This window comes from Phaethon lepturus, unplaced genomic scaffold (assembly GCF_000687285.1).
Source record: "Phaethon lepturus isolate BGI_N335 unplaced genomic scaffold, ASM68728v1 scaffold2457, whole genome shotgun sequence".
NCBI lineage: Eukaryota > Metazoa > Chordata > Aves > Phaethontiformes > Phaethontidae > Phaethon > Phaethon lepturus.
In genome coordinates this window covers 1,597-15,368 of record NW_010553844.1, presented here as the reverse complement: position 1 = coordinate 15,368, position 13,772 = coordinate 1,597, and the positions used below count along the sequence as shown (strand labels likewise).

The 13,772-nt window shown below is 39.0% G+C and overlaps 1 protein-coding gene across 1 annotated transcript in view; it reads left to right on the top strand.

The window, feature by feature from the left end:
* The window catches only part of LOC104624301 (ankycorbin-like), a gene marked incomplete at its 3' end in the record, with an annotated part of 69,330 nt that extends 56,297 nt beyond the window's left edge, over positions 1–13,033 (top strand). Inside the window, exons 3-8 of the mRNA XM_010291638.1 lie at positions 3,849–3,937; positions 5,698–5,762; positions 8,425–8,482; positions 8,981–9,051; positions 10,477–10,583; positions 12,855–13,033. Coding sequence (XP_010289940.1) covers positions 3,849–3,937; positions 5,698–5,762; positions 8,425–8,482; positions 8,981–9,051; positions 10,477–10,583; positions 12,855–13,033 — 569 coding nt within the window. The remainder of the gene's footprint in view (positions 1–3,848; positions 3,938–5,697; positions 5,763–8,424; positions 8,483–8,980; positions 9,052–10,476; positions 10,584–12,854) is intronic.
* Positions 13,034–13,772: the final 739 nt, after the last annotated feature.

Here is a 13,772-nt window from a genome sequence, read left to right as displayed (position 1 = left end):
TTGTGTGCCTCCCAAAGAAGATAATGTTTTACTTTATTGTGTTAAGAACTGAGTAATTCTGAGACCTGTACATTCCCAGTAGGAAAAAACTGTGTCAACCAACTGATCTCTATGAGCTGCTGCAGATGTGGGTCTTGATGCTGACTTGCTTCTTTTCTGGATCTAATGAGAAAACCACTGAGATTTGTAGCTGCTCCTCCACTGCACTGAAAGGTCTGGAGACAGTAATAAAAGACCATCCCACCCCTCAGGAAGAATAGAAATGTTTTACAGTAATAAAATAAATTTATGCCAAATCAGTACAGGCTGGGGTATCAAGATGTGGCTCTAAGTGGTAGTAACAGGCTTCTCTATTGTGAAGGAAAAATGGACTGTGTTGTAATGAGATTTTAGGCTCAATGAGAATCTAACCCTCAGTGTGGCCCTTGCTCCAAATCAAGCTGTAGATACTTGTTTTTGTTTGTCTAAGTCATTGCACAGCCAGGAAGTGGGAGGAAAAGTTGTTTGCTTTCATATCAAGGGAAGTTTATTCATGAAAGATGCAAGTAAAATGCACCACTGATTAAGGTTTCCAAATTATGAGAAGTCCAGTGTTTGGAAACCTGCAGCTTTTACCTCAAATATTTTAGGAAAGTTTATGTAACTTGTAAAGAATTATTCTGTACTGAAATAAATGTCTACAGGCTGATTTGTTTCAAGAGTCTCCCTTGCTGTTACACAGGAGCTCTCAGTATCTACTGCTAAAGCGTTTGGGGTTTTTTTTCTAAAGAAAAAGTATTACCAAAAAAAGCGGGAATATTAACTTTAAAATCAGTTAGAATTACTCATCAAGGAGAAGGTTTTGCCCAATACTCTGACTTAAATATGACTGTAATAGGTTCATCCCAGTCTAGAGTCATTCTCCTCTCTCTCTTGTGCAGGGCTGATTCCTGGTAAGCCACTTCAGTTTACTAAACCATCAGCTAACTAACCATGCCCCCATTCCCCTTCCTGTTGCTTTAGATTATTAAGAAAAACCATCTCACTACAGGGTTATCTGAGAGATGGTAGCAGTACAAGGACGTAGGGAGGGGACACACAGCAAGCAATTGGGAGGGAGCTGTATCATCCCAATGCTATTCGGCTTAGGTCACTGTATAAATGAGCGGGAGTTACACCTTATCATCCTGTCTTTTCATGGTTCTCTCCACATAGCTTCTACATTTTTGCTCTCATTAGATCTTTACATTCTTCATGCATGTTCTCTCATCTTTCACATCATCTGAACTGCTTACAGATGATGTTTCTTTCATCCCATCAATTTGGGAGAATATTTTTAATCAGGCCTTTTTTACTTGAAAATATTTTTGTCCACATGAAACAAAGCATCTGCGTGTGTGATGACTCGTTGAGAACTGCCATGGGAATTGTTTGTGTTGGTGGGACTGATGTGCTTGTAAGTGCATAGACTGAAAGGGGTTAAGTTTTTCTTCTCTCTATGATACTTTCTTTGCAGTCTGATTTTACTTAAATGAAACTTCTTTTGCACTTGCGTAGTCATGTTGCATTTGGCACCATCTTACACAGTCCATCCATAAAACTTCAGTGTCCCAGATTTAGCCAAGTTATTATTATTCAGGTATTTATTATTCTTACGAATATTGTCAAATGTAAGTGAGCCAAGTGCGTGCTTCACAGCCTTCCTAATATTAAAGGAACTTCAGTTGTATTGTGTGTGTACATAATGTATCTGAATGTTTCAGTATTTGTTGGTATGTTGTGCTGGCTAAATTAGAGGTGTTGGAATTTGTCAGACTCCTTTTCTGTCCCTCCCCCAGCCATTTTCCCAGAGCCTGAGAAACCTCTTCTTCTAAAGAAGAATGTTTACACAACCTTGCATTGGTCACCAAGTACATGAAGTTTTGATTTTGAATGACTAGAGAACAGCCAGCAGTAGTGCTTTTTATGCTCTTGGAAGTGTTAATTCCTCAGTTTGTTTATGGCAGTAGTAAGCATGAGGATGAGTACACAAGATATTTTTATATTTGCAGAGAACAGTTCAAAGCCTAAGCACTGCCTGTCTGCCATTTGCAATCAGCAGCAGCCAGTGTGGAAGGACTCCTTGTAGGAAATGAGGTAGTTGCTGTGCTTGAGAGAGGACTCTGCTCCAGGAGCTCTCCTGTTTTGATTAATTCTCTGCCCTTTGCCAGATCTTTTCTGTAGGTCATCTTCTCTGCTGAGTTCTCGAGAAGGCTGCAAAGAAGTCTATGGCTTAGAGAAAGCATTGCAGTCCACATACTGTGTGCCAGAAATATCTGTTTCATTCCTGCCTGTTATTCCCCGTTTCCCTGGTTAGCAGGCTGAACTTTCAGTGTTAGTTTGAACATTTAAAGGAAGCAGTTTTTCAAAATGTAAACTCTTAAATACAGTAGCTGGTGTGGCTACATGATTTGTGACATTCCCTTTAGATTCCAGGGGAAAATCCCCTTAACACAGGGATGCATGATGTTAAAAATTAATGTCTCCCTTAAAAAAATTTTAGAAAACATCCTGGGAATACTGGCTTTTTCAGTTTGGGGCATGTTGATGAAGGTCCAAACTTTTCACATGCAACTTAATAGTAATTGGAAGTGTTTTGTCTTGAATTTGTTTTTTGCATTATTCCCAGTGGAAAACAGCTCTATGTCAAACTGATATTAGCAGGGACACAGGGAAGCAGTATGTCTGCTCCTATTTTGAGACTTGACGATGTTGGCACAATATAGAATCACAGAATCTATAGAGTAGTTTGGGTAAGAAGGGACCCTTAAAGGCCATCTAGTCCAACCCCCCTGCAATGAGCAGGGACAGCTTCGACTAGATCAGGTTGCTCAGAGCCCCGTCCAACCTGACCTGGAATGTTTCCAAGGACGGGGCATCTACCACCTCTCTGGGCAACCCGTTCCAGTGTGAAAAATTTCTTCCTTGTATCTAGTCTATGCATCAGAAAGATATAAACCTCTGTTTTCAGAAGCTTTTCCTTCTTTTTTGCTTCCCAGCAAAATTAAGTCAGCAGCATGTGTATTGGACTGCTTCTATCAATCTTGAGGTGCCAAGGATGTCAAACATGAACCTTCAGCTGTAAAAAGGATTGAATTCAGTATAACTTCTTTGATTTGTTCTGCAGTTATATCTTTGGTAATTGATGTGTTGTGTGTCCTGCCATGGTGTGGTTGGTAACCTCTGCAATTTCCCTCTACTCAAACAAGCAGGTGCTCGAGGTGAAAAGCAAAACCAGAAGTTGAAAAAATACATCTATAGCATAGTCTCACAAATATCTACTAGCTTAGATTGCTCCAGGTGATACTCGCAAACACTAAAGGGATTTTTTTCCCCCCTCTCCACAGAAGAAAGATAAACTCTGTACAGGACAGTGCAGAGGCATAGCTTGATGTAGTTTAATTTAGGGGCTGAATCACCTTTTAGATTAACTAAATTTTGTCCACTGAAAGGGGGAAATCAGGATTGACTAGAATGAGTAGAGCAAAGTCAGCCATAGTGAATGTTTCCTTCATTAATTCCCCAAGCCCAGGCATTCTGTGGGGATATATTATGTCACTAGGGAAGTTAGTTTAGAAATTGGGTGGAACTAGGTGCTCATAAGGTATATGGCAAGGGTTAAAGAGGCAGCAGCCTTTGTAAAAGTATGACTACAAAAACATTTTGATGTGCCGTCTCACTTTCAGAGCTATTATCTTCTTGGGAGGCAGTGGAGGGATGCCAAAAGATCTAAGGACAGGGAGAGGAGAACTTGCCAGTAATGGGTTTGTGAATGAAAGAGAAAGGAGATCTTAATAAAAGAAAAGTGACATGAAAATGCTCTCTTCCAGTTTTCACCTGGCAGCCACGAAAGGGCATGCAGAGTGCCTCAGGATCATGGTGACACATGGTGCAGATGTGACAGCCCAAGATGGTGCAGGTATGTCTCTGTGAACCAATGCATGTAGCGTAATACACTCAGTTTGCCTGTACAGTTCTTGATATGAAAAGTGCAACTGCAGATTTGACAACACCGCATTTCCCCACACTCCATGTAGGAAAAGTGGTTGTAATACTTGCAGGTTTAGGCATACTTGCTTTTCTGTCCATAGAATTCTAAAGCCCTTACAAACTTTTGCCATAATGCTCTAAATGTCAGCATTTATAGTGTACTCAAGATGCAAAATAGTTGCTTGATTTTTTTTTTTTCCCAGCTTATTTATTATTAAATAAAAAAAAAAAATATCCCCCTCCTCCAGCTCTTTTTGTTAATTTTATTTTAGGCTTTTTAAAGGTTAAATCAAGATCTTCGGTGTTGCTTTTATGAGTATCCAAGCTATTAACCCCATTAACTGTACAAGAGTTGCAGTAAGACATTTCCTCAGGATTATGACATAGCGAAAAGAGCTGATACAGGCCAAAACAGAGCTAAGAGCTATTAAGTATGTTGTTGCAGCCCTCAGAAGTCCTATGCCTTAATTACTACTCCACTAGGAGAATGATGGGAGCTGAGTTTGAAACTGGCAAACTCTTCTTAATAGATTTCAGTTGGCATATCTGTGGAATCTGTGCCTGGCATTTTCTCTGGCTAGCGGAGTCACCTGAATGAGCTGTCAGCATTCTATCTCTCCGGTAATGATCTGTAAATGGGTTCTGTTTTGGCCACTGATTGCAGCCTGAGGGAATTTCTGTCATACATGGAAATTATTTGCCTGTATAAGGAAGTGTCTGTGATACTGTAAGAACCGTTCAGATTATACATAATGATAAGAGAATATAAGTACCTGATACAGACTATTATTCAGAATTCATACTTCATCATGCCTCAGGATTTATTAGTTGTTTGGATAACAAGAGGTTGCCTGCTCTCACCTGAGAGTGTCGACCCAGCATTCATGAGGGAAAACCTTGTCTGTAACAGTCACATTATTTACAGTGAGGTTCTACTGTCAGAGGTGGCTCCGTATTGAGTACTAAATCTTGTCTCCTTCTTTTCACAGTTACATGGATAATTTATTCTTTTGCTGTCTTGGCCTCTTTAATTTTTCAGATGCTCTGTAAGATGAAACTAGAAGAGAGACTGCAGTCTTTCATCATAAATCCATAGTCAGTAAATCACTGTATTGCATAACTAAATACGAGCTCACAGATGCTAAATAAATTAACAGAAAAGTGAATCTATGGGATGCAAATTGAAGTAGGCCTGTGTTCCAAGTCCTCTTCTGTGTGCAACTCCATGGATGATGCAAATTCGCAGTAATGGTAGCTGGCAAATTTGGCTGACTTTGCTCTTGGTGTTGGGTTCCTTTTTCATTGCCAAATGGAAGAAATCATCAAGGCACTTGACAGACATCTCTCTGCAAGGGAGGCTGAGTAATGTAGGAAAATTGTTTTTTCAGAAACAAAACATAACTGCGCAATCTTAGACTTCTGCCAAGGTATAGTCTGACACGATGTTTGTATCATTCCTTTATATGAAGCAGGACATTAAGATTATTCTGTTACTTGGCTGAACAACAGTCTGTTGTAAATACATTCTGCTTGAAGTAGGTTTTTATTTTATTTTATCTAGCCTTACTTTTCACATATTGTGATAGGAACAGGATGGATAATTCAGAATTTTGCCTTGGTCATGGAAAAATTTATTCCTGTGCTTTGGAATGATTGAATACTTAATTTGCTTTGCTTTTATTCATTTAGGGCACAGCGCTTTACATCTTGCAGCAAAGAACAGTCACCCTGATTGCATTAAGAGGTTACTTCAGGTAAAGTAAAGATTAAATTAATTTTTATTTTTGGAGTTTTCATTTTGTTCCTCTAGATTGGTTCCGCTAGATATTGACACATTCCCTGCTAATGATCTGCATCACACTCTGATACTGTTGTCCTATCTCCTTGCAATCAAGATAGGTGCTTGAATTTAAAGACTGTTTAGGCACTGTGAATGGATGATAGAAAACAGTGTGGTATCTTCCCTGAGTGGTCCACAAATACAGTTTTTCATGTGCAGCTGATCTGACATAGCAGGGCTGGGTTTCCAGCAGGTTGCAGCTCCTCTCTAACTTCCCGTGTTTTGTCTGTGTGGTCGGATGGCTTAGAAGTAGATGGGTTAAGAGGTATAAGGGAAAAGCATTTTTCATTTCTGGGGTATTTTGATATTGTTCCACTGGAATGCTTTTTGTCTGTTGCTGACCATAGAAATGTCTGTCAAGTTTAAAGTCAAAGGGAAAAGAAACCAAAGTGGTTTAGATGCTAAAATATGGAAATATTTGAATCCTCAGTGAAATGAGGTAAAGGGACAGTGAAGGGTCAGAAATGGAGTAGAAAGAATGCAGAAAGAAATAAGAAAACCAAAAGTGAAGGTAAAGAGAAGATTCTTATGGTGTTGAGGATGAAGATGTGTGCTAGTAAGGAACGAGAGGTATTGTCTATCTTGGCTCCATTTTAGAAAGCCAGGTGATTTTTGGTAGAGGTGATCAGAGGAACAGGACAGATTTTTAGGATTTTGGGGTTATCAGTAAGACTGTGGCTCAGACTACAGATGAAATAATAAATAATAAACCCGCTTGAGCACACTGGTACAGAAAGAGAATGCATCCCATATCCCAACCTCTGAATTACTTTTCCCTGGTTACCTCAAGGCTCTCCAGTTGTCCTGTGACTGACTCCTGTCAATGTCTCTGACAATATTGGGTCCAGTTTCACTGATTCCCACCTCCATACTCCTTGCAAGCTGACTCCCCTGTTCCTCCACACCTGGAAAGGGTTATCACTAACCACTGAGGCTCCCCTCTTCGGCATCTCATTGAGAGTATCTGCTATTGCTAATGCAAACTCACTTACAGCATAAACAGTGACATCAAGCTGTCACTGATGGTATTGCATACAACAGCGTGATCAACTCGGCAGCTAGATGTGTGTTTAATACCATATATCTGCTGTCCATTCACTTACCAGCTACAATCACAGAGTGCTTTTGTTTATATTTTGCTAATTTTACTACAATATACAGATTTCTAAATATGTTTGTAAGTGCAAACCCATTGGTAATATTCTCCAATAATTCATGGTCTTTGGATTGCTTTCTTGCTTCTGTGGACCACCTTGGTGACATAAAGTGTACATGTGAGGAATGTGTAATCTTGACATTCAACTCCATGCTGGAGCTGAATTAAAAGAGACTAAATAATTATTTTACACAGGCAGGATCTTGACATTTTTGTTGTTACAGAATGTGGTAATCTATGTGAACCTGTTTTCCTAGAAAATTGAAGAAGTGTTGGAGGCAGTACTACCTTTGAAAGTCAAAAGCTCCAATGTTTGGTTTTTAGAAGCCCATTATTTCAGGGTCATATCTTCTCATGTCTGAAGAACAGTGAAGCTGATGAAGGGTCTAGAGAACAAGTCCTGTGAGGACTGGCTGAGGGAACTCTGGTTGTTTAGCCTGGAGAAAAGGAGGCTGAGGGGAGACCTTATTGCTCTCTAAAACTACCTGAAAAGAGGGTTGTAGTGAGGTGGGTGTTGGTCGTTTGCCCCAAGTAGCAAGTGATCGGCAAGAGGAAATGGCCTCAAGTTGCACCAGGGGAGGTTTAGATAGGATATTAGGAAAAATTTCTTCACCGAAAGGGTTGTCAAGCATGGGCACAGGCTGCCCAGGGAAGTGGTTGAGTCACCATCCCTAGAGGTATTTAGAAGGGGTGTAGATGTGGTGCTTAGGGACATGGTTTAGCGGTGGACTTGACAGTGTTAGGTTTATGGCTGGACTTGATGATCTTAAAGGTCTTTTCCAACCTAAATGATTCTATGATCCTATGGTTCTCTTTCTTTGCTGTAAACTAGAACTAAAAACTTCTGTATCAAAAGAAGACTTGATAAAGATTTGAAATTTGGGGTTTTTTTTAATTTATTACTTTGAAGTCTAAATTGATCAGTAGTAGCTGGTGGCTTATAATACCACAAAATATAACTGAATTGTTGATGCTTTAGTTTTTACAAATGCAAACGAAGCCTTATTGCCTTTGACAGAAATAATGCAAGACTAATTGCCTTAGGTTGTGGTTGCTTTAACTCTTACCATAATGTAAAAAAAAAACTGAAGCTTTTCTCAGGCAAAGGAGAGAGTTTCTTTCCTTTTTTATTTCCTGATTTAAATTGTTCCAAAGCTATAACATTTTTTAGGGATATCTCTCTCACTGTGAGTATTTCCTATGGCTTCAGTATAAGCTGGTACCAAGAAAGGAGAGACCAGATTGGTAGAAAGGAAAGCTGTGCCTTTCTTCAGTATGCTTTTCTGGAATAGCTCATAAAACTTTTCTCAAAGATATTCAGCACTCTGTCCTTCTGTCCTTAGCATCAAACATATGTTTTATTTTCCTGGTGTTTCTCTAATTTTTTTTTTTTTTTCCTTCTCTTTATTAAACTGTGCAGAGTAAATGTCCATCAGACAGCACTGACAATTCTGGGAAAACAGCTTTACATTATGCAGGTAACTTCTCTGTTGAAAGCATGTAATACCTATTTTGCCATGCTTGATATTGCTAGCTCTTCAGTCTGGTGGAGCTTTTTAGGTTCTAATTACATAAATCTAGTGACTCGACCTGATGGCTTACAAATTTCAGGGGTTTTTTTTAGATAAATACTGTGAATACTGAATTTCAGCTAATTACAGTTAACACCTTAACTTGCACACTTGCAAGTGCAGAGCCATTGGAATACTTAAGACTACACTGATTTTTATTTCAGTCGTCAAAGATTGTATCTTTTCATGCTAATTTGGACCATAAGTATTGGTTGTATTTCTACATACAACTTGCTGTTCATCCTTTTAGTCTTTCTCTCCTTCCTTCTTAAAACAGAGAAATACAGTTTAATTTGTTTTTCTTGGACAACACTGTAATGCTGCAGTATTGCAAGTGGAAGCACAGAACACAAATTTTGAAAATGGGGTTTAATGGACTTTCATGCTTATCTTTTTTTTTTTTAGCTGCATGTGGTTGTCTTCAGGCAGTTCAGCTTCTATGTGAACACAAATGTCCAATTAACATTAAAGATTCGGTACGTACCTTTTCTCCCATTGTGTACTTCAGATACTTCAGAGCTTTCGCCACCCTCCACTCCAGTCAATCTCAGGTGCAGCAGTTCAAAGCAATACTAAGTTATATTTCTTCTTGGATTTCTCTGGTGGAGGAAATGCCTTTTGCAGCTTGCTGTAGCAGAGGTGGGGAAGTACTTCACAGTCCAATACAGTAGTGTCAGGATTTGCTGCTCATTAAATTGAGACATTGGTATAAGTAGCTAGAATCAATTCTGATACATTCAAAACATGATTAAAAGCCTTTCCATTGACTCTAGTAGGCTTTGGGAAAGGCCCATTATGTGTCCAAGTGCTGTGAAATGCTCACAAAGCCCAACACAGCGTATGATAAGCCTGTGCGGAAAAAATATACTTGAGTCTAAAGGCTCAGGGACACTACATTCATATTATGAAATGTCTACAAACAACCACGTCTATTTTTGGGAATGATGGAACTACCTGATAGGAATGATGATAAAGGAAGGGGACCCGACAGAAATGAGGCACAAAAGAAAAAAAAAAACAACAAACCATAAAAATATTTAAATTTGTTTGGTTTTGACTTGGATCTATCTCCTTCTTGTCTGGTCTTTCTAATAAAAAAATCTGACACAAAGGTTAGACCAAAAATTTCAGCAGATGCGTTCTAAAGGCAGAAAAGTCAGTCTTAAGAAGAGAATACTGTAGGATTATATTAAAAATGTCCTCAGCTACATCATGGTTGATCATAGGGCAGAAGAAGCCAGACCAGCCTCAGAGGTGCATGACAAAATGATGACAACCAGTGGTCAGAATATGGGCAGTGGACCTGATTGGAATATTCCTGTTAGGTACTAAAAAAAATAATCTCACCGTGAAGGTGGTCAAACATTAGAACTGGTACCCAGAGACATCATTCATGGTATCTCTGCCTTTGGAGATGCTTAAAACTTGACTGGACAAGTCTCTGAGCAGTGTACTATAACTTGAAGTTTGCCTAGCTTTGGGCTGAGAGCAAAGGGAGAGAAACCCCAGATAACCTCTAAAGGTATTTTCCAACTGAGTTATTCTATGATTATATGAAACATTGTATTTTTGCCTTGTACTTAGTTAAAATTATCATTTTTGTTATGGAGTTACTTAAAGGTATTGAGTAGTTCCAAAATCATCATGTTGTAGCATTAAGCAAACAGCAAAGTGAGTACAAACAGCAAAAAAACATTCCTACTCCTAATGCTCTGCATCCCCAGTGGTCAAGAAAGGAATTAAAGTAAACCGAACTACATTTATGGTGCACAAGATAAATGTACTGATAGCACCTCATTTGTGCTATATAGAACTACATTTCATAGCTGACCTTTAAATCTCAGAGTGATATTTGTAAGTGGATGGATTGTTTTTCATAGTTTCTTTAAATACATTCCTAGGATGGGAACATACCTCTACTGCTTGCAGTACAAAATGGTCATATGGAAGTCTGCAAATGCCTTCTGGATCATGGAGCAGACATCAACACCAGGGATAAAAATGGAAGGTACAGCAGGTTAACGTGTCTATTCTTCCCCAAGGCTGACTGTCACATGAAGCTTTTTTCTGAAATCCTTCCCAAAATAGTTGTTGTTAGGTGAAATAATGCCTCTGTCCTGATTGTTGAGAAGGCTTACAGAATTCTGACTAAAGGGGAAGGTGAAACAGAAACTATACAGCTATAAAACTAGATGTGCCTGTAAGATTTCCCTTGGGCTACCAGAACAGTAAATTCCATTTTTAAATCATTCTTACAAGAATCTGATTGATTGATAGCACTTACCCACACATCACATTGTACATGCTCCAGTTTTCAATGCTGCTCTCTTCTTGGCATGAGTTAGTTTCTCCAACTTAAATCCTAAAATGGTTTCTTGGGAGTGACATCTGTGGAGGGTTCTTTTTTCTACCATAATGCAGGCACAGCAGCAAGATAAAAATACAGTAAAGCTATACAGTGGAGCTGCTGTCATTTTAGAAGGTGCCATTTAGAGGTTTTGTTGCATTAATAGATAGTGCGTGTGTCAGAAAACTCTTTTTAAAAGGCAACAGCCTTGTAGTGAAAAATGCACTTGTTTTCATGATACTGATGAAGATCAAGAGCTTTTAAATATTATGGACTGTTTTGGTTGAACTGTGAAAGTCAAGCAGGATGCTGAGAAGACTTGGCACTTACACCTGATAGCAGTCTTGATTATTGTGTGTTATACAATGCTCATATTGTTCTTTGGCAGCACCTGGGAGGATAAGACTGGGCCCCAACTTGTTTTTTATCAGTCCAAAGTTTATTGGCACACTCTTGTCTGAAGAAAACTGCTTTGTCATGTTGGTTGGTTTGAATGGCCTCATCGACACTTTGAAGCTGAGGTGCTGCCCACTGTGGAACCTCTGCCTTCCCCTCACTCTCTTGCTGTTTAATCAACAGACATTGTTAAGAGCTTATAGTTTAATTGGCTTGAAGGCACTTCTGTTATAGATAGGACAGACTCGCATTTTTTTATTTTCTTTTTAAGAACCTACTGTGTGTAGAAGCAAGAAAATAATATAACATAGAATATACAATTCTACTTCTCACTTTCCTTCTGTTAAGGAGAGTGACTACTCTTGCATCTTGTGTTCACAAAAGTGGTTACGTTCTTACTGAAAAAGGAAAAGCCTTGTTGGGAGGGGAAGGGTATAACCTTTGAAAATGACATCTCCAATTTCCTGTCTTGTTCAGACTAAGTGCATTATTTTGGTAATCCAAAACCATCCCTGTGACTCTCGAGTGACATCCAAGTTGCCACTCAACACTACTTTTTAGCACAGCACTGCAACAGCCATCACTTCTCCAGGGCTCACCCATTATGGGGAGTATGTTTAATTCCTCAGTTAAATAACTGTCTTAATATCTAGCAAATATTATCACTGTAGTAAATTTTTAGTTTCATATCTGCACTGAGGAATATGTATACCAGTGAACTTGGCCAACTTATTAAGCATGTTTTCATGTTGAGAAGGGAGAATTATGCGCAAGCAAGCAAGCAGTATTAAAGCATGCTTGAAAGGTGGGGGTTTCTGTGTGTTTGTAATTTCTCTGTACATCTGTTATGGCCCCTTCAAGTAATTGAGAAAAACAGATACAATCTGTTAGGAAAATACTCCTTTTGTATGCTACCCTAACTCAAGGATCTCGCACTGTCTAGCTGCTCTGTGTTGGAGGTGGAGTTGATTGCACTCTAATAGACTTATTTTCCTTTTTTTTTAAAGTGAGAGTAGATCAGATTTGAAGTCAAACCCATCTCTCAGTCTTACTGAAGAACTTTGAGATTTGTTTGCCCTTTTTGGTTGAAATCTGTTTGTCTATTTTGTCTTAAAAGCAACATGTGAAGGAGAGCAGCAATGAAATAAATGCTTTCATGTTGTACGACCACTTGCAGAGCTGTAATTTGTTGTGTGGCAGTGAGATTTGGTAGTCTGACTTTATCCTGCAGCCATTTCTATCTATGACTCTCCTCTTAGTCTCAGGAACCCATGTTTAGAAATGTTTGGAGACCTGTGCAAAGCATGCCAGGTCTTTGCAGAAGGTCCAGCTGGAGTACAGGGAAGAGGAGGAGGGGCAGGCAGGTGTTTGTAAGGAGCAATGACAGTTACATGTTTGTGTCAATACACATGTTGATAAAATCTTGGACTTTATTGCACAATAACTGTCACACTTTTTTTCCTGAAAATATGAGCTGATGCATAAAGAGTACACTCTTGACACTTACTGTTTGTGTGTTTTGTTTGTTTTGTCCAGAACTGCTTTGATGATGGCTTGTGAAGCTGGTAGCCTTAACATGGTGGAAGCCTTCCTTAGGAAAGGTGCAGATGTCAGTTTAGTAGATGTCTTTGGACAGAATGCCCTGCATTACTCCAAGCTCTCCGAGAATACAGGGATCCAGAATCTCCTATCATCAAAGTTATCTCAGGATGTGGGTATGTGAGAGATGACGATCTGCAGTTTGTCACTTCTTGAACTGGCTACATGTATGTTTCACAACGAACAGATTTATTTCATAAGGTAGCCTGAAAAGTTTCAAAAGCTATCTTCAGGATGGTCTAGCTGAGGCTTCCCAAAAGCAGTAAAATGTAGACTTTGCCATAGAGGGTAATATTTAGCATAGGATAAAGAACTGAGCAGGGCAAAAAGAGGTGTTTTGGAGAAAGAAAAAGTAAGCTGATGGTACCGGTATCCTGAAATCTTGCATACAATTTGGAATAGATCCTTTTTTATTATGTGAAAGAGTAAGTGGAACATACAGCTCCTCAGTAGAGGGGTTGAAGAAGGAACTAATGCAGGCAGAGTGTTTTACGGTCAAACTAAGACAGATTTCTAAAGGAGGAAGATAATGTGCAAGAATGGTGTAAGAGTATAGGAGACGAAGAATTGTCACAATCCTTGGAATTTAATCTCAATATGAAACCCAAAAAAGCAGCAGAGAAAAGATATGGTTCAAATGGAATTTGGAAATTCGAGTATATTTTTCAGATTTCAGACAAGAATTCAGAAAACAAAGTATTTATGGTGTGGGAAGTTGAGCTCTGAGAGGTGGGTTAGGAATAGCAAATAATTTTTTCTTTGATAGCTGTTCTTAATTCCACTTTTTTTCTGCTTCACAGATACAAAGTCACCGACAAAAGCAAAGCAGGTATTGGTCCTTTTGGTTTTAAAAAT